General features: G+C 41.0%; 1 protein-coding gene across 8 annotated transcripts in view; it reads right to left on the reverse strand.

Annotated features, from left to right (window-relative positions):
* Nucleotides 1-40: 40 nt before the first annotated feature.
* Nucleotides 41-26294, reverse strand: part of LOC106571397 (tetratricopeptide repeat protein 13) — a 28150-nt gene continuing 1896 nt past the window's right edge. Inside the window, exons 6-24 of one of the 8 annotated variants that reach the window (XR_006759175.1) lie at nt 26150-26242; nt 25689-25805; nt 25484-25594; nt 25289-25371; nt 25001-25142; nt 16318-16492; nt 16040-16196; nt 15722-15852; nt 15308-15440; nt 15044-15136; nt 14822-14905; nt 14663-14747; nt 14304-14410; nt 10866-10906; nt 5806-5941; nt 1185-1264; nt 932-1010; nt 733-812; nt 507-638 (exon numbers count right to left, since the gene is read on the reverse strand). Coding sequence is in view for 4 of the 8 variants with exons in the window: in XM_014144440.2 (XP_013999915.2) it covers nt 524-638; nt 733-812; nt 932-1010; nt 1185-1264; nt 5806-5941; nt 14304-14413; nt 14663-14747; nt 14822-14905; nt 15044-15136; nt 15308-15440; nt 15722-15852; nt 16040-16196; nt 16318-16492; nt 25001-25142; nt 25289-25371; nt 25484-25594; nt 25689-25805; nt 26150-26242 (2004 nt within the window). In the remaining 4 variants the exon portion in view is untranslated. Of the gene's footprint in view, nt 639-732; nt 813-931; nt 1011-1184; nt 1265-5805; nt 5942-10865; nt 10907-14303; nt 14414-14662; nt 14748-14821; nt 14906-15043; nt 15137-15307; nt 15441-15721; nt 15853-16039; nt 16197-16317; nt 16493-25000; nt 25143-25288; nt 25372-25483; nt 25595-25688; nt 25806-26149; nt 26243-26294 lie in introns of all 8 variants that reach the window. The other 7 variants (XR_001320922.2, XR_006759174.1, XM_014144444.2 and 4 more) reach the window with 7 other exon arrangements.

Genomic DNA, 26294 nt, shown 5'->3' on the forward strand with positions numbered 1-26294 from the left:
TGCTTTCCCCAAAACAAGTTTGACCTAACCTAAAACCAACCCTGCCTCATGCCCTTTATTGGTCAAGTTAAAAACAATTACTGAAAAAGGCAATGCCACAGAGTGACATTCTCCACAATCGCACCATCGACAAGACTAAATAAAAAGATTGCTTGACTTCTCTAAAATGTTCAAGTATCCCAAGTGTAATAGAATAGCCCTGAAGGAAAGTTTATATCTTAGAATCTCCCCCCCCCACCTTCTCTGCTTATAGACTGAGTTTTTAAAAAGAAAATAGTTTGAATTTTAGAGCCAATCACAATCGAGATTACCTCCCATTCAAATCAATTACGTTTCTTAGCTTTTACATACTAGACCCTACTAGGGTTTTGCTGGTATTGCATACATATCTGAACAACATGTAGTTGCCATAAATCATGTTTAGACAGACGTTGTGCTTTGGGGGTGGAGCTTGGCCAGAGAGACTATGAGCAGAGAGAGTGGACAGGGAGAGTGGCCCTTGTTCTCATCAGGAGAAGTGGTGTTAGGACTTCTTTGGACAGTGCGATGTCGAGTCCGTGTTGAGGACCTCTATCATGGTTCTAGTCGTCTGGAACGTTTCTGCTACCGATGGAAGACTCTGGTACCACAATGGTAGGCTGAGGTAAAAAAAAAAAAAGGTTATCAATACAATAATTGGCCAACTTATGATGCGGTTAAAGTTGATAACAGTGATAATGCTGAGCTACTCACCTCTTTAAATTCATCCAGTTTTTAGCTGTTTTACTAAAGCTGTCAGGACTGTGTGTTGTCATGGCTTCAAAATCAACCAACTAAAAAAAACCAGAAAAATACTTAAACCAGGCACATTGTTACATTTCCCAGTGGTGGTGTCAATGTTGTAACGAATTAGAATGAAGTAGTGTAAAGTAGAGCAAAACGTCACTATTACCTTCCCTTTGGGGATTCTGCCTATCACCTCCTTTCCACTGGCCATCAGTGCTCCCATGACAACAGAGTATGCCACAACACTGAAAAAAGGGAAATAGAGACAACAACAAAAAAAAATTGGGGAAATGGGACTGATTTCATAACTAAAAACCGTTTCACAAAATGAAATCACCATTCAGAGAAGACCAACTGAAACGCATGCCTTAACATGGATTGATGGTTATAGCAGAAAATATGATTTGGACAAAACTTACCTGGACCCTCTGGAGAGGGGCATAAGGTTACAGAAGTAGTAAACCAGGGAGAGGATTAAATTACACACTGCATCTGCATCCTAAAAGATAGAAACAAAAACAACACAATTCATACTACAGGTTCCAGTTACAGAGGTAATATCATTACACAATGATGTGGCCAGTGACACTTTGCTTCTTGAAAGTCCAATATCTTGAAAACTTGACCGCTGACTTGCAAAACATTTTGGGACTTTATCAACAGTGGAAATACGGAGAAAAAAATAAAACTCAGCAAAAAAAGAAATGTCCTCTCACTGTCAACTGCGTTTATTTTCAGCAAACTTAACATGTGTAAATATTTGTATGAACATAACAAGATTCAACAACTGAGACAAACTGAACAATTTCCACAGACATGTGACTAACAAAAATGGAATAATGTGTCCCTGAACAAAAGGTGGGGGGTGTCAAAATCAAAAGTAACAGTCAGTATCTGGTGTGGCAACCAGCTGCATTAAGTACTGTAGTGCATCTTCTCCTCATGAACCAGATTTGCCCGTTCTTGCTGCGAGATGTTACCCCACTCTTCCACCAAGACACCTGCAAGTTTCGGGACATTTCTGGGGGGAATGGCCCTAGCCCTCACCCTCCGATCCAACAGGTTGAGATCCGGGCTCTTCACTGGCCATGGCAGAACACTGACATTCCTGTCTTGCAGGAAATCACACACAGAACGGCTGGTGGCATTATCATGCTGGAGGGTCATGTCAGGATGAGCCTGCAGGAAGAGTACCACATGAGGGAGGAAGATGTCTTCCCTGTAACGCACAGCATTGAGATTGCCAGCAATGACAACAAGCTCAGTCCGATGATGCTGTGACACACCGCCCCAGACCATGACGGACCCTCCACCTCCAAATCGATCCCGCTCCAGAGTACAGGCCTCAGTGTAATGCTCATTCCTTCGACGATGAACGCGAATCCGACCATCACCCCTGATGAGACAAAACCGCAACTCGTCAGTGAAGAGCACTTTTTGCCAGTCCTGTCTGGTCCAGCGACGGTGGGTTTGTGCCCATAGGCAACGTTATTGCCGGTGATGTCTGGCGAGGACCTGCCTTACAACAGGCCTACATACCCTCAGTCCGCCCATTGCGGACAGTCTGAGCACTGATGGAGGGATTGTGCGTTCCTGTTGTAACTCGGGCAGTTGTTGTTGCCATCCTGTACCTGTCCCGCAGGTGTGATGTTCAGATGTACCGATCCTGTGCAGGTGTTACACGTGGTCTGCCACTGCAGGACGATCAGCTGTCCGTCCTGTTTCCCTGTAGCGCTGTCTTAGGCTTGTCACAGTACGGATATTGCAATTTATTGCGCTGGCTACATCTGCTGTCCTCATGCCTCCTTGCAAACATACCCTCGTAAAAAACTGACTATCCTACCGATCCTTGACTTTAGCGATGTCATTTACAAAATAGCCTCCAACATTCTACTCAGCAAATTGGATGCAGTCTATCACAGTACCATCCGTTTTGTCACCAACGCCTCATATACTACCCACCAATGCTCTCGTTGGCTGGCCCTCGCTTCATATTCGTCGCCAAACCCACTGGCTCCAGGTCATCTTTAAGTCTTTGCTAGGTAAAGCCCCGCCTTATCTCAGCCCCCTGGTCACCATAGTAGCACCCACCCGTAGCACGCGCTCCAGCAGGTACAGTGGGCTCCAAAATTACTGGCACCCCTGACTGGCAATGCACAAACAATGCTTAAACAAATATAAATAATATAATTATAGAGATAAACTCAAAATACCAACATGAGAAATACTGTACTTTATTAATGTTTCAATGGAACCAACCAAAATAATTGATTGATTTAATTAATTAAAATGTCAATGTCCTCCAAATCAAGGTTTCACAATGAATGGCACCCTTAAAGATTATTGTAAATAACATCTACCCAAATTAAACCAAATTAAATTCCACTTATTTAAGTTTATCTAAGTCTTAAGGAACTATATTGAGCCATTACATCACTTCCTGTTTCACTAGGGTATAAAAATGAGGGTAACACACATGCAATATCCCGCTGTCATCCAGCACCATGAAGAAAACAAAAGAACTGGCAGTTCAACAGAGACAGATGGTCATAGACCTTCATAAATCTGGTAATGGCTACAAGATCCACAAACAATTGAATATACCACTGAGCACTGTCAGGGCAATTATTAAAAAATTCAAAAGATATGGAACAGTTGAAAACCTCACGGATAGAGGACGCAAATGCATTTTGCCCCCCAGGATAGGGAGGAGGATGGTGAGAGAAGCAACAAAATCCCCAAGAATCACTGTGAAAGATTTGCAGGCTTTGATGGCGTCTTGTGGTCACCAGGTTTCAAAAAGCACCATCAGACGCCACCTCCACAACCACAGGCTCTTTGGAAGGGTTGCCAGAAGAAAGCCCTTTCTCAACCCTAGACACGGATGCAAGCGCTTGGAGTTTGCCAAATGTCATTTAAATTATGACTGGAAGAAGGTGCTCTGGTCAGATGAGACCAAAATTGAACGTTTTGGTCAGATACAGGATCAGCATGTTTGACGTCAAAACAGAGATGCATACAAGGAGAGGAACCTCATACCCACGGTGAAATATGGAGGGGGGGGTCAGTGATGTTTTGGGGCTGTTTTAATTCCAGAGATCCAGGGGCACTGGTTAAGATTGATGGCATAATGAATTCCACCAAGTATCAGGCAATTTTGGCTGACAATCTGGTTGCCTCTGCCAGAAGGCTAGGACTTGGCCATAGGTGGACTTTCCAACAAGACAATGACCCGAAACATACCCCAAGATCCACACAGAAATGGTTCTGTGACGACAAAATCAATGTTCTGCCATGACCAGCTCAGTCGCCGGACCTCAATCCAATCGAAAACCTGTGAGCTGAGTGGAAGAGGGCAGTTGATAAGCGCAAACCCAAAAATGTGAAGGATTTTGAAAGGATCTGCATAGAGGAATGGTCCAAAATCCCACCAAATGTGTTCCTTAACCTTGTCAAACACTACAGGAAAAGACCATGCTGTTATCCTTGCCAGAAGTGGTTTCACTAAGTACTAAATGAGGAGTGCCAATAATTATGAAACCTTGATTTTGGTTAAATTTATTTTGTATTAAATAATTGTATGATTTTCGTTGGTTCCATTGAAACATTAATAAAGTACAGTATTTCTCACATGTTGGCATTTTGAGTTTCTCGCTATAATTATATTGTTTATATTTTTGGGCATTGCCAGTCAGGGGTGCCAGTAATTTTGGAGCCCACTGTATATTTCACTGGTCACCCCCAAAGCCAATTCTTAACCACCTTTCCTTTCAGTTCTCTGCTGCCAATAACTGGAAGGAACTGCAAAAAAAAATCTTTAAAAAAAAATCACTGAAGCTGGAGACTCATATCTCCCTCACTAGCTTTAAGCACAGTCAGAGCAGCTCACAGATAGGCTATCTGTAAATAGCCCATCCAACTACCTCATCCCCATACTGTTATCCATTTTATTTATTTTTGCTCCTTTGCAGCCCAGTATCTCTACTTGTACACTCATCTTCTGCACATCTATCACTCCAGTGTTTAATTGCAAAATTGTAATTATTTCGCCACTATGGCCTATTTATTGCCTTACCTCCGTTATCCTACCTCATTTGCACACACTGTATATAGACTTTTTCAACTGTATGTTTGTTTATTCCATGTGTAACTATGTGTTGTTGTTTGTGTTGCACTGCTTTGCTTTATCTTGGCCAGGTCACAGTTGTAAATGAGAACTTGTTCTCAACTAGCCTACCTGGTTAAATGAAGGTGAAAAAAAAAAAATGCCAAAGGCATGTTCACGCAGATGAGCAGGGACCCTGGGCATCTTTCTTTTGGTGTTTTTCAGAGGCAGTAGAAAGGCCTCTTTACTGTCCTAAGTTTTCATAACTGTGACTTTAATTGCCTACCGTCTATAAGCTGTTAAGACACTAACGACCGTTCCACAGGTGCATGTTGTTTATGGTTCATTGAACAAGCATGGGAAAACAGTGTTTAAACCCTTTACAATGAAGATCTGTGAAGTTATTTGGATTTTTACGAATTATCTTTGACTGAAAAAGGGAGAAAAATAATTGTTGCTGAGATTACATTTACATTTTAGTCATTTAGCAGACGCTCTTATCCAGAGCGACTTACAGTAGGGAATACATACATTTGATTTTCATTTCATGCATTTTTTTTTTTTTTTTTTATATATTTTTTTTGTACTGGCCCCCCCGTGGGAATCGAACCCACAACCCTGGCGTTGCACACACCATGCTCTACCAACTGAGCCACAGGGAAGGCTACACCATATGTCTTTGAGGGGATTTTCCCTTTAACAGGTTAGGTAGCCTCATACGAAACAAACTGCTCCACATTTTCAGTGGTAGAGAATAAATCTATCAACACGAAAATAGAAAAACGTGCGTTACATCAGATAGGAAAGCAACAGTATGGATCAGATTGTTGAGATGGCATTTAAAAATCGCACAACTGGAAGCCAACACTGACAGTCAGAGAAAACAAAACAGAGGGAATAGGGAAGAAGAAGAGAGGGGAAGAGAGAGAGTATACCCCAAGTTCAGTGGACAGCATGAGAGCCTTGCCTTTGGCAGTCAGGTCTTTGTAGATGGACTCAATCTCAGACTGGTACTGCTGAGTGCGCTCCTCTGTGGTCTGGGTCTCCACTGAGAACAGCATGTTCCCCACTCTAAGGTAACACAAATACACATCGTCTGAACACACACCTTGGTCTCTATGGACATCAACTGTACATACATCAACATTCATCATGGGACAGATAAGGCACACTTTGGTGAAAGCTGTAGGGTTAGTGGTAGAATAACAAGCTGAATCATATTTCAAGCTTTGTATTTTTTTTTTTTTTAAGTCCGAACTGAATGACAAAGAATTCAATATGTTCAAATAGGGGATTGGCTGTTTCAATACTGAACAAAAATATAAAACGCAACACGAAAAGTGTCGGTCCCATGTTTCATGAGCTGAAAAAAATCCAACAAAAAGCTTATTTCTCTCAAATTTTGTGCACAAATGTCACATCCCTGTTAGTGAGCATTTATCCTTTGCTAAAATAATCCATCCACATAACAGGTGTGGCAAATCAAGAAGTGGATTAAACGGCATGATCATTACACAGGTGCACCTTGCGCTGGGGACAAAAGGCCACTTTAAAATGTGAAGTTGTCACACAACGCCACAGATGTCTCAAGTTGAGGGAGTGTGCAATTGCCATGCTGACTGCATGAATGTCTACCAGAGCTGTTGCCAGGTAATTTTATGTTGATTTCTCTACCATAAGCCGCCTCCAATGTCATTTTAGAGAATTCGGCAGTATGTCCAACCGGCCTCACAACCGCATAGCACGTGTAACCACACCAGCCCAGGACCTCCACATCCGGCTTCTTCACCTTCGAGATCGTCTGAGGCCAGCCACCCAGACAGCTGATGAAACTGTGGGTTTGCTGATGTCAACGTTGTGAACAGAGTGCCCCATGGGGGCGGTGGGGTTATGGTATGGGCAGGCAGGCATAAGCTACGGACAATGAGCACAATTGCATTTTAGCGATGGCAATTTGAATGCACAGAAATACCGTGATGAGATCCTGAGGCCCATTGTCATGCCATTCATCAGCGCCATCACCTCATGTTTCAGCATGGTAATGCACAGCCCCATGTTGCAAGGATCTGTACACAATTCCTGGAAGCTGAAAATATCACAGTTCTTCCATGGTCCGCATACTTACCAGACATGTCATGCATTGAGCATGTATGGGATGCTCTGGATCGACGTGTACGATAGCGTGTTCCGGTTCACAACAATATCCAGCAACTTCACATAGCCATTGAAGAGTAGTGGGAAAACATTCCACAACTTCACATAGCCATTGAAGAGTAGTGGGAAAACATTCCACAACTTCACATAGCCATTGAAGAGTAGTGGGAAAACATTCCACAATCAACAGCCTGATCAACTTCATGCAAAGGAAATGTCGCTCTGCATGAGGCAAATGGTGGTCACACCAGATACTGACTGGTTTTCTGATCTATGCCCCTACCTGTTCTTTAAGGTACCTGTGACCAACAGATGCATATCTGTATTACCAATCATGTGAAATCCATAGACTAGGGCCTAATGAATTTACTTCAATTGACTGATTTCCTTATATGAACTAAGTCAAAATCTTTTAAATTGTTGCATGTGTTTATACAGTATTTTTGTTCAGTGTATTTCATGTCTCAGATGCAACCACTCATTTTCACTTCACACTTGAGGATATCCATACAGTATGTCACACTGCAGTTCTTGCTTCTGAATAAATCCACTTTTTGACAACATACCTTTTGATTTAAACAAAAACTTCCCATACATATTTGCCCATGGAAGAAGTGGTCAGAAAATCACTTTTTAGACCTGAATGCCAAAACATTCAGGAGATACAAGGTGCTCAAAATTGACCCATTTTGAATTCCCCACCATACCATGAGACATCCATGTCTTCATCACTGGAAAGGATAAACGGTTGAGTTTGACATACAGCGTCTTTGGAAAGTATTCAGACCCCTTGACTTTTTCTACATTTTGTTAAGTCACACACTTATTCTAAAACATTTTAAATGTTTTTTTTTTCTCAGCAATCTACACACAATACCTCATAATAACAACAGGTTTAGACATTTTTGCTAATTTATTCAAAATAAAAAACTGAAATACCTTATTTACATAATTATTCAGACCCTTTGCTATGAGACCCTGAAATTGAGCTCAGGTGCATACCTGTTTCCATTGATCATCCTTGAGATGTTTCTACAAATTGATTGGAGTCCACTTGTGGTACATTCAACTGATTGGACATGATTTGGAAAGGCACACACCTGTCTATATAAGGTCCCACAGTTGACAGTGCATGTCAGATCAAAAACTAAGCCATGAAGTCGAAGGAATTGCCCACACCTAGACTCTTCATAGAGCTGCCGGCCCAGCCAAACTGAGCAAATTGGTGGAGAAGGGCCTTGGTCAGGGAGGTGACCAAGAACCCAATGGTCACTCTGACAGAGCTCTATAGTTCCTCTGTGTTGATGGGAGAACCTTCCAGAAGGTCAACCATCTCTGCAGAACTCCACCAAATCAGGCCTTTATGGTGGAGTGGCCAGACAAAGCCACTCCTCAGTAAAAAGGCACATGACAGCCCACTTGGAATTTACCAAGAGGCACCTAAAGACTCACAGACCATGAGAAACAAGATTCTCTGGTCTGATGAAACCAAGCTTCAACCTTTTGGCCTGAAAGCAAAGCGTCACGTCTGGAGTAAACCTGGCACCATCCCTACGGTGAAGCATGGTGATGGCAGCATCATGCTGTGGGCATGCTTTTCAGCGGCAGGGACTGGGAGACTAGTCAGGACTGAGGCAAAGATGAACGGAGCAAAGTAAAGAGAGATCCTTGATGAAAACATGCTCCAGAGCGCAAAAGGATCTGCATAGAAAAATGGGAGAATCTCCCCAAATATAGGTGTGCAAAGCTTTATACCCAAGACTCGATGCTGTAATCACTGCCATAGGTACTTCAACATAGTACTGAGTAAAGGGTCAGAATACTTATGTAAATGTGATATATTGTTTTTTGATACATTTGCAAAAATTTCAAAAAACTATTTTTACTATGTCATTATGGGGCATTGGGTGTAGAGGGGGAAAAAAACAATGTAATACATTTTTGAAAAAGGCTGTAACGTAACAAAATGTGGAAAAAGTCAAGGGGTCTGAATACTTTCCAAAGGCACTGTAATTTAAAAGCTTACAAACAGTGTTGTCAATCTAATGTATATTATATACACACATTTTAAAACCTTTAACGTAAATTATCTAAAAATGGGTAAACTCCAATTTGTTTCATAGTAGAATATGTTGTACCTTAGACCCCATTTCATCTGTTTTATTTTGGGGTTTATTTTCTATTTTGTTGACCCATCATTCAGGGCAGGTCAGGTAGAGCCCAACCTGTTTTGAGCCCTACCTGTTTAGCATGTTATTTTGGCATTAGTTTGTCACACATATCAGTTTGCAAACAATGTATAAACAAATGTATTGAGTGAATAATGTCACATACAAACATGGTCTCTTTCTTGCTTTCTTGAGTAAGGCAGCATAGGTGTTGGTAATCTTCTCTAGTTGTACTGTGATTGGCTCAGTGTTCTGTCACTCAGAATCTACAAGGAGAGCTAGGCAGTTCAAGCCCCCTTGGGTGCTGCCATAGATTTACATTAGAAGAGCCCATCCAAGAAGGCTCAAGGTCATTGGTCACAGATAAATGACATCAAATAACGTTACATCTACCGTAGCTTTGATTGGACTGATGATGTCAACATCATACTTTAAAAATCTTAGCTAGCAAACTAGACAAGCAATCATCATCAGGAATCACGTCAACAAACTACTGGCAAATCCTTTTCAATCCTTGTCATATGAAAAGAAATTATAGATCAAATATATTGATGATCCTCGGCCATTGGACATAAACATTACACAACAAGTCGGAAATCGCAAATTCAACAATGAGTGGTTTGGAAGGCATCAGTGGCTAACTGCAAGCGTTGCAATCACTATTTTGCTTCCCCTGCCTGCTATTCGGTGGAGAGGGTGTGTGGTCCAAGTAAGTGGAAAAAGTCAAGGGGCCTGAATACTTCCCGAAAGCACTGTATACTATAGCTAAGAAAGTAATACTAAGTGTATGTCGCATAGTAAGTTGTTAGTAGCCCATGTGCCTCACCCTAATAATTTGGTCCCTTTCCCCCTAAGAACTTAGCCTACTGTTCTGACTTGGTGGTGCACATGTACCTATAGCCTGTTTATTTTTGTCGTCATCATCGAATATCGTAAGAGCTTTCATTGTCTGCTTATATGCCACCTTTATTTATCCTACGGTTCTGACTTGGTGAGCAGGGAGAATACTGTAAGAACGCCCCATGTTCTAAATTCTGTCGCTGTACATTTCAAAAGTGCTGAACAAATATTTATATTGACTACCTCCATCTTAGCTTGCTCATTAATGTCTTAATCAAAATTACAGCTTGCCTCTTATCCACTCATTGTTCCCTTGTGCATCTCAATTGTTGTAGGCCTATTGCTTATATAAGTCCATCTTTTAAGCAATGTTGGATTGATATAATTGTTTTGCATACTTTGTGTATTATAATTAGCTCATGTGCTTTTCTTGACGAGGAGGAGATACTTATTAATGTTGTTGGGTCTGTAACCATGTTTGCCAGTGACAGTCTCTTCCCATTCAAATATTTGTTTTCAACAAAAAGGTTAGTAATAGACCAATGTAATTCCAGTTGATATTGTGAGGGTTGTTTTGTTTGCGCATTGCTCTGTCTGTGCGTCTGTATAATGTCTATAAAAGTGGAACCTCATGATTGTATTTTCCTTCCTTTTTAGACCACATAGGCCTAATAAAATACTTCAAATGGTTGGCTAACCGAGTCTCTCTCGCTCTCTGTGTGGTGACTTAAAGAAGAGTAAAGTTAAGGTCTCAACATGCAACTTGCTGAATTTATCCGAACTAACATCTGAATTTCAGTGTTCATTTGAAAGTGCTGAACGAATAGGCCTACCTCGTCGCAGCTTGTTTGCTTGCACTTGTTTATACTTAGATCTGTGAATGATAAGAATAAACATTATGAATTTACTTTACATAAATGTAATAATGTTTGTGTATGGTTCAAAAAGTCTAAACTCATTTTGGCGTTCGTTATTATTGAAGGACAGTGAAGTTCTTATCAAATTACACAAAACCTCAAGGAGTCAGTAGGAATCACATTTGTTTAACCTCTACTGACTTAATATGCGATATTTGACTAGAATGGCGTTGTAAACAACAGCCAACTTTCCGGGAAATGGACATGTCTTATATCGCCAGAAAGCTTACATGATTGTTCATCTAATTGCAGTGTCCAATTTACAGTAGCTATTACAGCGGGAAAAAATACCATGCTATTGTTTGAGGGTAGTGCAAAACAACAAAACACCTTATCAAGGCAACTGGTTTGATACATTCACCTCTGACAGTAAATAATGCACTTACATTCAGTAATCTTGCTCAGATTTGTCATCCTGGGGTCCCCCGGATAAGATGTAGCCTAGTTTGATGAAATCCATTTTTATATCCTAACACGATCCATGTTCTATACAGCGTTTCGCATGAATTCCGACTCTTTCAACAAACCAATTTATGAAATCTAAACCAGCTAAACCTTGTCTAACCCAGTCAAGTTCAGTTTCTGTGCAATCCTCAGACACTCTAGAAGTCAACCAAACCTTGTTTCATCATTCTACATTTCGTATTGGCTACACAACACGTCAATTAGCCCATCAAGGTCAGCCATCATTACGCATCAATGAGACGGATGGTGTTTACTTAATTGACAGTGTCTTGGTCCGATGACCACCTATCGTTTTGAAACATAGCTAGCTAGATAGCCAATGAGCTGGGCTCTCCATGAGTATGTGATCGCCCTTTGTAGGACCAACAGCCATTACACTAGAGATGTGCGTAACACAATTTATTCTCAATTGAAAAATCAGCACAATGCAGGGAAGTTTACTTTACGCAGCGCTTCGCTTTCTTCTACAAAATGTTCTAAAAACTGAAAATGTACAACATGGCTACTAAGAGTGGAAAAGCTACACCTTAGAAGCTGCTGCCCTATATACAGACATGGAATCACTGGCCACTTTAATAATGGAACACTAGTCACTTTAATAATGTTTACATACTGCTTTACTCATTTCATATGTATATCCTGTTAGGGCTAGGGGGCAGTATTGACATGGCCGGATAAAAAACGTACCCGATTTAATCTGGTTACTACTCCTGCCCAGTAACTAGAATATGCATATAATTATTGGCTTTGGATAGAAAACACCCTAAAGTTTCTAAAACTGTTTGAATGGTGTCTGTGAGTATAACAGAACTCAAATGGCAGGCCAAAACCTGAAGATTCCATGCAGGAAGTGGCCTGTCTGACAAGTTGTGTTTCATCTTGGCTCTTTTTATTGAAGACTGAAGATCTTTGCTCTAACGTGACACTTCCTACGGCTCCCATAGGCTCTCAGAGCCCAGGAAAAAGCTGAACGATATCGAGGCAGCCTCTGGCTGAAACACATTATCGCTTTTGGCAAGTGGCCGATCAGAGTACTATGGGCTTAGGCACGTGCCCGAGTCGACCCCATGCTTTATTTTCTTTCGTCTGTTTACCTAAACGCAGATTCCCGGTTGGAATATTATCGCTTTTTTATGAGAAAAATGGCATAAAAATTGATTTTAAACAGCGGTTGACATGCTTCGAAGTACGGTAATGGAATATTTCGAATTTTTTTGTCACGAATTGCGCCATGCTCGTCACCCTTATTTACCCTTTCGGATAGTGTCTTGAACACACGAACAAAACGCCGCTGTTTGGATATAACTATGGATTATTTTGAACCAAACCAACATTTGTTATTGAAGTAGAAGTCCTGGGAGTGCATTCTGACGAAGACAGCAAAGGTAATAACATTTTTCTTATAGTAAATCTGACTTTGGTGAGTGCTAAACTTGCTGGGTGTAAATAGCTAGCCCTGTGATGCCGGGCTATCTACTGAGAATATTGCAAAATGTGCTTTCACCGAAAAGCTATTTTAAAATCGGACATATCGAGTGCATAGAGGAGTTCTGTATCTATAATTCTTAAAATAATTGTTATGCTTTTTGTGAACGTTTATCGTGAGTAATTTAGTAAATTTACCGGCAGTGTTCGGTGGGAATGCTAGTCACATGCTAGTCACATGCTAATGTAAAAAGCTGGTTTTTGATATAAATATGAACTTGATTGAACAAAACATGCATGTATTGTATAACATAATGTCCTAGGGTTGTCATCTGATGAAGATCATCAAAGGTTAGTGCTGCATTTAGCTGTGGTTTGGGTTTATGTGACATTATATGCTAGCTTGAAAAATGGGTGTCTGATTATTTCTGGCTGGGTACTCTGCTGACATAATCTAATGTTTTGCTTTCGTTGTAAAGCCTTTTTGAAATCGGACAGTGTGGTTAGATTAACGAGAGTCTTGTCTTTAAAATAGTCATATGTTTGAAAAATTGAAGTTTTTGCATTTTTTGAGGTTTTTGAATAACGCGCCACGGGATTACACTGGCTGTTACGTAGGTGGGACGATTTGGTGCCACCTACCCTAGAGAGGATATACTGTATTCTATTCTACTGTATTTAGTCAATGCCACTCCGACATTGCTCGTCCTAATATTTATATTTTTCTTAATTCCATTATTTTACTTTTAGATTTGTGTATTGTTGTGAACTGTTAGATACTACTGCACTGTTGGAGCTAGGAACACAAGCATTTCGCTACACCCACAATAACATCTCCAATAAAATTTGATTCGATTTTTATAGTGGGGTATGCAAAATGGGTCAACTTTAAGCACCTTTATCTCTTGAATGTTTTGGCATTCAGACCCAAAAAAGTAACTTTCTGAGCACTTCTACAAATGGGCAAATATGTATGGAAGGTTTCGTTCAAATCAAAACAGGTGCTGTCAAAAAGTAATTGAATTCAAATGATTTTACCCCTTTGGCAGTTTCTGGTTGTCTGGTACTTTCCCTTCAAGGGGCACTTGGAAAAGTGACATTTTATTTCCCTGTTCAACATGGTGTTATGCAAGGAAAGGATGAGGTGTTCTAGTACGAACATAAATTCAATGCAACTTCAACAAACAGATCTAGAACATTTACTAGAAGTTCCCTAACAGAAACGCCTGAGCTCTGAATTCAAATGAACAAAAATATACAATGCATTGAAGTATTTAACTGCTTTCAACTGAGCTGAGTTGACATAATAAACTGTGATGTTTTTCCACATTAAATGATGTTCAGTGATGAGAAAATGTTTCTCAAATTTCTGTATGATTGGAAAAGCTTAGGCAAACCACTGATGGAAACTATAATGTCAAGAGAGGAGTTCGTTATTAATTTATTAGAACCAAATAAACTAACCTGTCTCCTGTTATGGTGATTGTGAAACCATCATATTCTTTCCCAGGATCTTTTAGACTGGGCACCTTGGAGTTCACTGTGAAGCCATCCCTTGTTTTACTGTTAAACTGCTTCAGGATAAAAATGAAAAGAGAGTTGTGAAACTCATGCCAAGTTGATATCTCAATTTGGATGTTTTTGCAATAGACCTTTTAGCACATTATATCGTATCTAGCACACACCACTTAGTAGTTCCTAGGACCTATATGCTATGTCCATGAATATATCAGGCCTCAGAGCTATGCCCCCTGGGTCCAGAATCTATATCATACTATTTCGAGGAGTCAATATTTTCTTATCTGGGTGTTGTTCCTTATTACCTTCATTATGGGGAGAAGGTCTTCCACCTTGTCCACATTTTCCAGTGCTTGTCTGACTTCCAGTAGGCCTCTTGGGTTGTATGCCCTGAGGACAATGCATAAGTAAGCCAAGATATTTCTCCAATAGAAAGCGATCTGTATTTTCTTTAAAAGACCCACCCGTGGTAAACCAATATTCGATCTTTGATGAAGTTGAGTATTTTCTCAAAATACGCCAAGTATCTTATGTTGATGATCTGTCCTCTGTGAGGCAAAAAACAGGAATACCACATTATCAAAAAAGATATCTAAAAATACAACTTCACTCTACAGTTTGTCATGTGTTAGTCAGTGTGTAAATCTATCTTTGAGATGATATTATGTCATTTTCCTTTAGGTTACCTGATGAGGTTGATATGGTTATTGAACCCTCGGCTGAGACTTCTGGCAGGCATCTGGTCCAGCCAAAGAACAGGCTGGTCTGGATCAGCGATCCTTCACAGGGACAGAACAACAAAATGACTTGACAAGAAACATGTATCAAACCTCACAGACTGACAATAAAGAAACTGCAGACAGGGTGTTGATCGATACTGCAGATGTGCATTGTTGTAATAACGTTGTAGTATAGTAACTTTCTCAAACAGTCTCACACCCAAACCTCACCTCCTCCATTTGACAGCTATATCGAACATGTCTCTCCACTGCATCTGCCTGGTTTTGCCATTGACTCGCACCTTTGAGTTGCTCCAGGTGCGCTGCATAGCCTGCATGACCTCTAGGGTCGCCAGACCCATAGCTTTTGAAGTGAAACATAGAACATGTTCAATTTCAGAACTTTGAAATATACTGTTATGGAGCTACCGGATTTAAGACATAGGATGGGATCAGAGAACACGTATTCCAGAAAGAAAAAACAACAACTTTCATACCAGCATGCATATGGTTTTTTAACAAGTTCAGGGCTGATACTAGTACATTAAAGTTATAGAGTCACTTAATCTGATTTCAGCTGAGAAGGTACACAAGAGGACAACAGATTTTAGGCTGAACTCTAATGTGTCTAGGTGACTCACCCACCTCTGTGTATTCTGCGATTTGGAAGAAATCCTGGTGTATTGTATTGCATAAGGGCACCAAGGTGATCAGCTGTGCAAATGAGCTTCTGAACTTCAGTATTGTAGCTTTCAAAGTTCTGAGGTAGAACATCCCTACAATGACAAGGCATGAAACAAGATCAGTTACAAATGGGTTGAATAGCACAAACACTCAGTAGGTCCATGTCAACTACAGTAAATGAGCCTACTCCATAACCTATCAGTTAGCCTATACTGCAATGCTGGCAGAAGATATTGAACTGCGTTCAGTCAGTACCAGGTCCTATCCCTTAGAACTCACTTAATATGAGGCTGCAGTCCTGGCTGCTCCTCATAGTCTTCTATAAGAAAAGGGAGGTTTTTTGCCCAGTGGTTTTTGAAGTTTCCTGGAAGATCCTGATCAACATTGTATTCTGCCACAGGTATGTCGAGATGTGAGTGCAAGTAGCGAGAGTATTCTGTGGGGGGGTGACATGAGCGATTCAAACCATTAATCTCCAGAGACAAGAAACGATCAAAGATAAAACATTCAGCTTCAGGTTGAAATGTTAGTTGAGAGGTCACGGATGCTGCACTCACCTCTGAGGTATTTCACTTTGAGATACTCTGAGCTTGCTTTCTGGCCCAGCAGAGGGTCGTTCAACATGACTTTAGTCTGAGCCTTGATGCCTTCATAGAACTGCCCCATAGCCACGTGGCTCAGACCCTTCATATACTGACATACCTCGTTGTAGGGCTCCAGCTGTAGACATCTCTGCAAAAAACAATTCAACATGAAGGTGTTGCACATCCAGTCCAATGACGCACATAGGTGTAATAACTAAAAAAGGGAGGGAACCTCAAATTCACACACATAAGTGACTCAAAGTGGATATTACTGCAGATCGCTGATGACTGCGTGAACGGCCTGCGGGTGACTGCTCTAGACTGATTAATCATGACCCCCCAAACCACATTCTCCACAGGTAGTGTGGGAAGCACGTGACACGGTCCTGTAAGTTGATGTGTTTTATTTAACTAGGCAAGTCAGTTAAGAAAAAAATCGTATTTAAAATGACGGTCTACCCCGCCATATGGGACCCCCATTCACGGCCGGATGTAATGCAGCCTGGACTCGAACCAGGTAATGCAGTCAAGCTTCATTACGCACATACACACAGTTGAAATCGGAAGTTTACATACGCTTAGGTTGGAGTCATGAAAACTTGTTTTTCAACCACTTCACAAATTTCTTGTTAACAAACTATAGTTTTGGCAAGTCGGTTAGGACATCTACTTTGTGCATGACACAGGTAATTTTTTTATTGTTTACAGACAGATTATTTCACTGTATCACAATTCCAGTGGGTGAAAAGTTTACATACACTAAGTTGACTGTGCCTTTAAACAGCTTCGGAAATTCCAGAAAATTATGTCATGGCTTTAGAAGAAGCTTCTGATTAGCTAATTGACATCATTTGAGTCAATTGGAGGTGTACCTGTGGATGCATTTTAAGGCCTACCTTCAAACTCAGTGCCTCTTTGCTTGACATCATGGGAAAATCAAAAGAAATCAGCCAAGACAGAAAAATAATTGTAGACCTCCACAAGTCTGGTTCATCCTTGGGAGCAATTTCCAATCACCTGAAGGTACCACGTTCATGTGTACTAACAATAGTACACAAGTATAAACACCATGGGACCACGTCGCCGTCATACCGCTCAGGAAGGAGACGCGTTCTGTCTCCTAGAGATGAACGTACTTTGGTGCGAAAAGGGCAAATCATTCCCAGAACAGCAAAGAAACCTTGTGAAGATGCTGGAGAAAACAAGGTACAAAAGTATCTACATCCATTGTAAAACGCGTCCTATATTGACATAACCTGAAAGGCCGCTCAGCAAGGAAGAAGCCACAGCTCCAAAACCGCCATAAAAAAGCCAGACTACGATTCGCAACTGCATATGGGGACAAAGATCGTACTTTTTGGAGAAATGTCCTCTAGTCTGATGAAACAAAGTCAAGGTATTGGAGTGGCCATCACAAAGCCCTGACCTCAACCTATAGACAATTTGTGGGACCTCAATCCTATCGACAATTTGCGCACACGAAAAAGCGTGTGCGAGCAAGGAGGCCTACAAACCTGACTCAGTTACACCAACTCTGTCAGGAGGAATGGGCCAAAATTCACCCAACTTATTGTGGGAAGCTTGTGGAAGGCTACCCGAAACGTTTGACCCAAGTTAAACAATTTAAAGACAATGCTACCAAGTACTAATTGAGTGTATGTAAACTTCTGATCCACTGGGAATGTGATGAAAGAAATAAAAGCTGAAATAAATCACTCTACTATTATTCTGACATTTCACATTCTTAAAATAAAGTGGTGATCTTAACTGACCTAAGACAGGGAATTTTTACTTTGATTAAATGTCAGGAATTGTGAAAAACTGAGTTAAATATAATTTGGCTAAGGTGTACAGTGAGGGAAAAAAGTATTTGATCCCCTGCTGATTTTGTACGTTTGCCCACTGAGAAAGAAATGATCAGTCTATAATTTTAATGGTAGGTTTATTTGAACAGTGAGAGACAGAATAACAACAAAAAAATCTAGAAAAACACATGTCAAAAATTGTATAAATTGATTTGCATTTTAATGAGGGAAGTAAGTATTTGACCCCCTCTCAATCAGAAAGATTTCTGGCTCCCAGGTGTCTTTTATACAGGTAACGAGCTGAGATTAGGAGCACACTCTTAAAGGGAGTGTTCCTAATCTCAGCTTGTTACCTGTATAAAAAGACACCTGTCCACAGAAGCAATCAATCAATCAGATTCCAAACTCTCCACCATGGCCAAGACCAAAGAGCTCTCCAAGGATGTCAGGGACAAGATTGTAGACCTACACAAGGCTGGAATGGGCTACAAGACCATCGCCAAGCAGCTTGGTGAGAAGGTGACAACAGTTGGTGCGATTATTCGCAAATGGAAGAAACACAAAAGAACTGTCAATCTCCCTCGGCCTGGGGCTCCATGCAAGATCTCACCTCGTGGAGTTGCAATGATCATGAGAACGGTGAGGAATCAGCCCAGAACTACACGGGAGGATCTTGTCAATGATCTCAAGGCAGCTGGGACCATAGTCACCAAGAAAACAATTGGTAACACACTACGCCGTGAAGGACTGAAATCCTGCAGTGCCCGCAAGGTCCCCCTGCTCAAGAAAGCACATATACATGACCGTCTGAAGTTTGCCAATGAACATCTGAATGATTCAGAGGTCAACTGGGTGAAAGTGTTGTGGTCAGATGAGACCAAAATGGAGCTCTTTGGCATCAACTCAACTCGCCGTGTTTGGAGGAGGAGGAATGCTGCCTATGACCCCAAGAACACCATCCCCACCGTCAAACATGGAGGTGGAAACATTATGCTTTGGGAGTGTTTTTCTGCTAAGGGGACAGGACAACTTCACCGCATCAAAGGGACGATGGACGGGGCCATGTACCGTCAAATCTTGGGTGAGAACCTCCTTCCCTCAGCCAGGGCATTGAAAATGGGTCGTGGATGGGTATTCCAGCATGACAATGACCCAAAACACACGGCCAAGGCAACAAAGGAGTGGCTCAAGAAGAGCACATTAAGGTCCTGGAGTGACCTAGCCAGTCTCCAGACCTTAATCCCATAGAAAATCTGTAGAGGGAGCTGAAGGTTCGAGTTACCAAACGTCAGCCTCGAAACTTTAATGACTTGGAGAAGATCTGCAAAGAGGAGTGGGACAAAATCCCTCCTGAGATGTGTGCAAACCTGGTGGCCAACTACAAGAAACATCTGACCTCTGATTGCCAACAAGGGTTTTTCCACCAAGTACTAAGTAATGTTTTGCAGAGGGGTCAAATAATTATTTCCCTCATTAAAATGCAAATCAATTTATAACATTTTTGACATGCGTTTTTCTGGATTTTTCTGTGGTTATTCTGTCTCTCACTGTTCAAATAAACATACCATTAAAATTATAGACTGATAATTTCTTTGTCAGTGGGCAAACGTACAAAATCAGCAGGGGATCAAATACTTTTCCTCCTTACTCTATGTAAACTTTCGACTTCAACTGTATACACACACACACACACACTTTTACTATTTTCTACATTGTAGAATAATAGTGAAGACATCAAAACTATGAAACAACACATGGTCCTGGAATCATGTTGTAACCAAAAAAAAGTGTTAAACAAATAAAAATATATTTTAGATTCTTCAAATAGCCACCCTTTGCCTTGATGACGTCTTTGCACACTCTTGGCATTCTCTCAACCAGCTTCACCTGGAATGCTTTTCCAAATGTCTTGAAGTGTTCCCACATATAGTGAGCACTTGTTGGTTGCTTTTCCATCACTCTGCTGTCCAACACACACACCCCAAACCATCTCAATTGGGTTGAGGTCGGGTGATTGTGGAGGCCAGATCCTCTGATGCAGCACTCCATCACTCTCCTTGGTAAAATAGCTCTTACACAGCCTGGTGTATTGGGTCATTGTCCTGTTGAAAAACAAATTATAGTCCCACTAAGCGCAAACCAGATCAGATGGCTTATCGCTGCATAATGCTGTGGTAGCCATGCTGATTAAGTGTGCCTTGGATTCTAAATAAATCACAGGCAGTGTCACCTGCAAAGCACCCCCACACCGTAACACCTCCTCCTCTATGCTTCACGGTGGGAACTATGCAGAGATCATCCGTTCACCCACACGTGTCTCACAAAGACACGGCAGCTGGAACCAAAAGTCTCAAATTTGGGTCTCATCAGACCAAAGGACAGATTTCCAAACGTCCATTGCGTGTGTTTCTTGGCCCAAGCAAGTCTCTTCTTATTGGTGTCCTTTATCAGTTGTTTCTTTGCAGCAATTCGACCATGAAGGCCTGATTCACACAGTCTCCTCTGAACAGTTGATGTTGAGATGTGTGCTACTTGAACTCTGTGAGGCATTTATTTGGGCTGCAATTTCTGAGGCTGGTAACTATAATGAACTTATCCTCTGCAGCAGAGGTAACTCTGGGTCTTCCATTCCTGTGGCGGTCCTCATGAGAGCCAGTTTCATAATAGCGCTTGATGATTTTTGCGACTGCATTTCAAAGTTCTTGAAATGTTCTGTATTGGCTGACCTTCATGTCTAAAAGTAATGATGGACTGTCGTTTCTCTTTGCTTATTTGAGTTCTTGCCATAATATGGACTTGGTCTTTTACCAAATTGAGCTATCTTCTGTATACCACCCCTACCTTGTCACAACACAACTGATTGGCTCAAATGCATTAAGAAGGAAAGAAATTCCACAAATACATTTTTAAGAAGGCACAACTGTTAATTGAAATGCATTCCAGGTGACTACCTCATGAAGCTGGTTGAGAGAATCTCAAGAGTGTGCAAAGCTGTCATCAAGGCAAAGGGTGGCTACATTGAAAAATCTCAAATATATTTTAATTTGTTTAACACTTTTTTGGTTACTACATAATTCCATGTGTGTTATTTCATAGTTTTGATGTTTGCACTATTATTCTACAAATGTAGAAAATAGTAAAAATAAAGAAAAACCTGTGAATGAGTTGGTGTTCTAAATTTTTGGACCGGTCGTGTATACATTTTTGTCATTTAGCAGATACTCTTATCCAGAGCAACTTACAGGAGCAATTAGAGTTAATAATAATATTCATTTGGTGGTTGCCTATATTGGTCCTGCATATTATATGCATGTGTGAAATGGAAATGTGTTTTTTGCATATCCCAACTCCCCAAGACACCCTCGGAGAGTGGGGTCACGGCCAGGGTCAGCCATTATAAAAAGGGTGAATTAAGGTTAAAACCTCTTACATCTAGACGTTCCGCTAGCGGAACACCTGCTCCATTATCCAATGATGGGCGTGGCGCGAAATACAAACTCCTCTAAAATACAAAAACTTCCATTTTTCAAACATATGACTATTTCACAGCATTTTAAAGATAAGACTCTCCTTTATCTAACCACACTGTCCAATTTCAAAAAGGCTTTACAACGAAAGCAAAACATTAGATTATGTCAGCAGAGTACCAAGCCAGAAATAATCAGACACCCATTTTTCAAGCTAGCATATAATGTCACAAAAACCTAGAAGACAGCTAAATGCAACACTAACCTTTGATGATCTTCATCAGATGACAACCCTAGGACATTATGTTATACAATACATGCATGTTTTGTTCAATCAAGTTCATATTTATATCAAAAACCAGCTTTTTACATTAGCATGTGACGTTCAGAACTAGCATACCCCCGCAAACTTCCGGGGAATTCGCTAACATTTTACTAAATTACTCACGATAAACGTTCACAAAAAGCATAACAATTATTTTAAGAATTATAGATACAGACCTCCTCTATGCACTCGATATGTCCGATTTTAAAATAGCTTTTTGGTGAAAGCACATTTTGCAATATTCTAAGTACATAGCCCAGGCATCATGGGCTAGCTATTTAGACACCCGGCAAGTTTAGCACTCACCAATATCAGCTTTACTATTATAAAAGTTTCATTACCTTTTGTTGTCTTCGTCAGAATGCACTCCCAGGACTGCTACTTCAATAACAAATGTTGGTTTGGTCCAAAATAATCCATCGTTATATCCGAATAGCAGCGTTTTGTTCGTGCGTCCCAGACACTATCTGAAATGGTAAATCAGGGTCGTGCGCATGGCGCAATTCGTGACAAAAAAAATCTAAATATTCCATTACCGTACTTCGAAGCATGTCAACCGCTGTTTAAAATCCATTTTTATGCCATTTTTCTCGTAAAAAAAGCGATAATATTCCGACCAGGAATCTCCTTTTAGCTAAACTGAGGAAATTAAACAAAGCTTTCGGTCGATGCGGGCACGAGCCTGAGTCTCACAGTACTGTAACCAGCCACTACCCAAACGCGCTACTTTGTTTCAGCCAGAGCCTGCAAAGCCACGATTCAGCTTTTTACCGCCTTCTGAGACCCTATGGCAGCCGTAGGAAGTGTCACGGGACAGCTAAGATCCTCACTCTTCAATAAACAGAGACAAGAAGAACGACACCTTGTCAGACAGGCCACTTCCTGCCTGAAACCTTGTCAGGTTTTTGCCTGCCAAATGAGTTCTGTTATACTCACAGACACCATTCAAACAGTTTTAGAAACTTTGGAGTGTTTTCTATCCATATGTAATAAGTATATGCATATTCTAGTTACTGGGTAGGAGTGGTAACCAGATTAAATCGGGTATGTTTTTTATCCAGCCGTGAAAATACTGCCCCCTAGCCATAACAGGTTAAGTATCTTGCTCAAGGGCATATCGGCAGATTTTTCTCCTAGTCGGCTCGGGATTCAAACCAGCGACCTTTCGGTAACTGGCCCAACACTCCTATCCGCTAGGCTACCTGCCATCCTGGTAGTAGCCGTCAAAGTAATGCCACATCAATGCATGAGGCCTACGGAGTCACCACAGAGGGGCTGCCGATGGGACAGTAGGCAAATAGGGAATCATGGAGACAGATAGGGGATATGGAAGGTGATGACAGTCAGAGTGTGGCCTACATAACACACGTCTGTGCTCAGGGGCACGGCACTGCTGCTCGTTAGCCTGCATTGCCATCAACCGCCTGAAGCCACAGTGAAAACAAACCATCAGGAGAATCACTTGCAGTGTTAATTTCGTCAACAAAGATATTCGGCAAACACCTATCTTTCAGTAGCAATTGACGAGATGATAACAGACTAGAATAGACCCAGAAAACTATAACTAAATGAAAATGATTTTTTGTTTCAGTTGACGAACACTCTCTGTGACTAAAACCTTACTCGTAAGTGGACTGGACAAGAGTTTTTGGAGAGATTGAACCATTCTCCAATCTGGCAGCAACACATCATTGATGCATATAAGGCACACGCCATGGAGACTCTCCCGGTGTATGGCACCAGCTCCCGGTAAAAAAAAGGGCCGACGTTTGGAACCACTTTACTTATCGTGTCGATTCAAACAAGACCGAATGCAACGTTTCCACGGGAGAAGAAAGCGTTTGCACCCGCAAGTCAAAGGGGAAAAACACTACCAACCTCAAGAGACATCTGAAAGAGCATCATCTCAATATATACGCTCAGGTAATAACAGATTGATGATGCTAGCTATTTAGACCACTACTTATGACAGAACTTTGATTACTATAGCTACAGTAGGGTAGCAAGCTACAACTGCAAAGTTTTTTTAGGACATAAAAATTGCTGTTAGATTAATACATCACCAGTGGTGGAAAAAGTACCCAATTTTAAAAAGAAAATTACGTAAAAGTGAAAGTCACCCAGTAAAATACTACTTCAGTAAAAGTTTAAAAGTATTTGGTTTTAAATGTACTTAAGTATAAATCATTAAAAAATCTTTATATTAAGAAAACAACACGATTTTCTGTTTTTTTTTTTAATTTACGGATAGCCCCTCAGAGATAATTTACAAACGAAGCATTTGTGTTTAGTGAGTCTGCCAGATCAGAGGCAGTAGGGGATGACCAGGGATGTTCTCTTGATAAGTGCGTGAGTTAGACAATTATCCTGTCCTGCTAAGCATTCAAAATGTAACGAGTACTTTTTGGTGTCAAGAAAATGTAAGGAGTAAAAAGTACATTATTTTCTTTAGGAATGTAGTGGAGTAAGAGTAAAAGTTGAGAAAAATATAAATAGTAAAGTACAGATACGCCAAAAAACTACTTAAGTAGTACTTTCAAGTATTTTTACGTAAGTGCTTTACACCACTGTACATGACAACTAGTAGTGTGTTTTGAGATTTCACTTCCTCGTATGGTGAATTAGCTCCAAAATAAATTAGCCTATGATATTAGTACACATAAAGATGTAGGCAAATTCATCTCTATTGAACCACACAATTCAGAATATTGTGGAGCCCTATTTTAACAGTAAAATATAACAATGTCTAATTGTCAACCCACAATTACTGGATTCGGTTGCACATCAAAATATCTTGAATCATGCATTCCTGCTTGGACATGTTAGATGAAACAACTTAGTTATTGAATAGCCTACCATCTCAGTAGTCTATTACACCGTCTAAAGCACTGTGAATGACTTTATAAGGTGATTCATAATTTGTTCCATTGTGTGATGCCAAAGGAAAAAATTGGTGCGACCAAGTCAACTGAAAGAGTTAGGGGCACCAGCGCCACCAGAGGAAAATGCTAATCTGGAGCCCTGTCAAGAGATGAAGCTGTGTGTTACACGGCCATTACCTTGAAGTTGCCGATGGCCTCCTGGAGGCTGCCGTGGTGGTATAGCATCATGCCTCTCAGCTGTAGAGACTGGATGTGGTTCTGGTTGAGCATCAGGGCTTTCTGGAAGCTCTCCATGGCTGCCTCAAAGTCCCCCAGCTCCCTACACACACACAAAAGGGATCATTTACTGCACTGGCCCATGAGTACTAAGGCCCTGAGTTTTTCCTGACTAGGAAGAACTCAGGGCCTTAACTTTGAGGCACACTGGTTGAAACCAAAGCAGGTCATAGAGCATCCCCACTGTACCTGTAGGCCTGTCCGAGACTTTTGTACGCATCTATGAAGTCAGATTTTAATTTCAGGGCCTCCTTGAATGTTTCAATGGCTTCCTGGGTCGGAGACAAAATTGTTTCATAAACGTGCAGGGATATAACCAAAAACTGGTTATACTGGCAGTACTCAAAGTTGAGCAACTATGGTTTTCTACAAAAATGTCTATACCTTGAGCATTCCTCTGTGGAAGAAGGTTAGACCTCTGTATAGCATGGCAATGGGCTGGTTTTTCTTCAGATCCAAAGACTGTTGAAAATCCTCCATAGCTGCCACATAATCCTATTTAGAGAAAACAAAAGCCTATAAAACCCACTGTGTGAATTGAACTCTATATCAACACTCATCAGAAACTTCAATACATTGCCAGTCTGACCTCGGAAATGAAGAGCAGAGTTCCTCTGTGTCTGTAGAGGCGGGCGGAGGGCTGGAGCTGGATGGCTTTGGAGAGATCACTCAGAGCCTCACTGATCCTTCCAAGAGGAGAAAGAATCTGCAAGCACATTATACAAGTAAAACTTGAAAGTCAGAGGCTTTTTTTTTTTTTTTACTTGTGTGGGGGAGTCCAATGATCTAGTAACTAGGCCACGTCAAGGCATACTGTTAATACAACAGAGGTTGCATCCTGTGCAATATTTTTTTGAACACCTGCTTGAGCGAATACCACTGCCCTCACTCATTTGTAACCATTTTGCATGCGGTGACATAGAAACCTGCTCCATTCAAAGACACATACAATTCAAGCATGACAGTGAACCCAAATGAAAGCCAATACCCTAACACAAGCTCTAACACAAACAGAGGGTTAACCCATAACAGGCTTAGCATTATCCTCACCTCTGCCCGCTGTTCGTACACCTCCGGACGGTTGGGCTCCAGAGTGATGACTCGGCTTAACTCGTACAGCGCCAAGTCTGCATTCTTGATGTCCTTCCATAGAAGAAAAGAGACAGTGTCACCTCCATTGGACACACTAGGACAA

This window comes from Salmo salar, chromosome ssa15, assembly GCF_905237065.1.
Source record: "Salmo salar chromosome ssa15, Ssal_v3.1, whole genome shotgun sequence".
In the NCBI taxonomy this organism is placed as follows: Eukaryota; Metazoa; Chordata; class Actinopteri; order Salmoniformes; family Salmonidae; genus Salmo; species Salmo salar.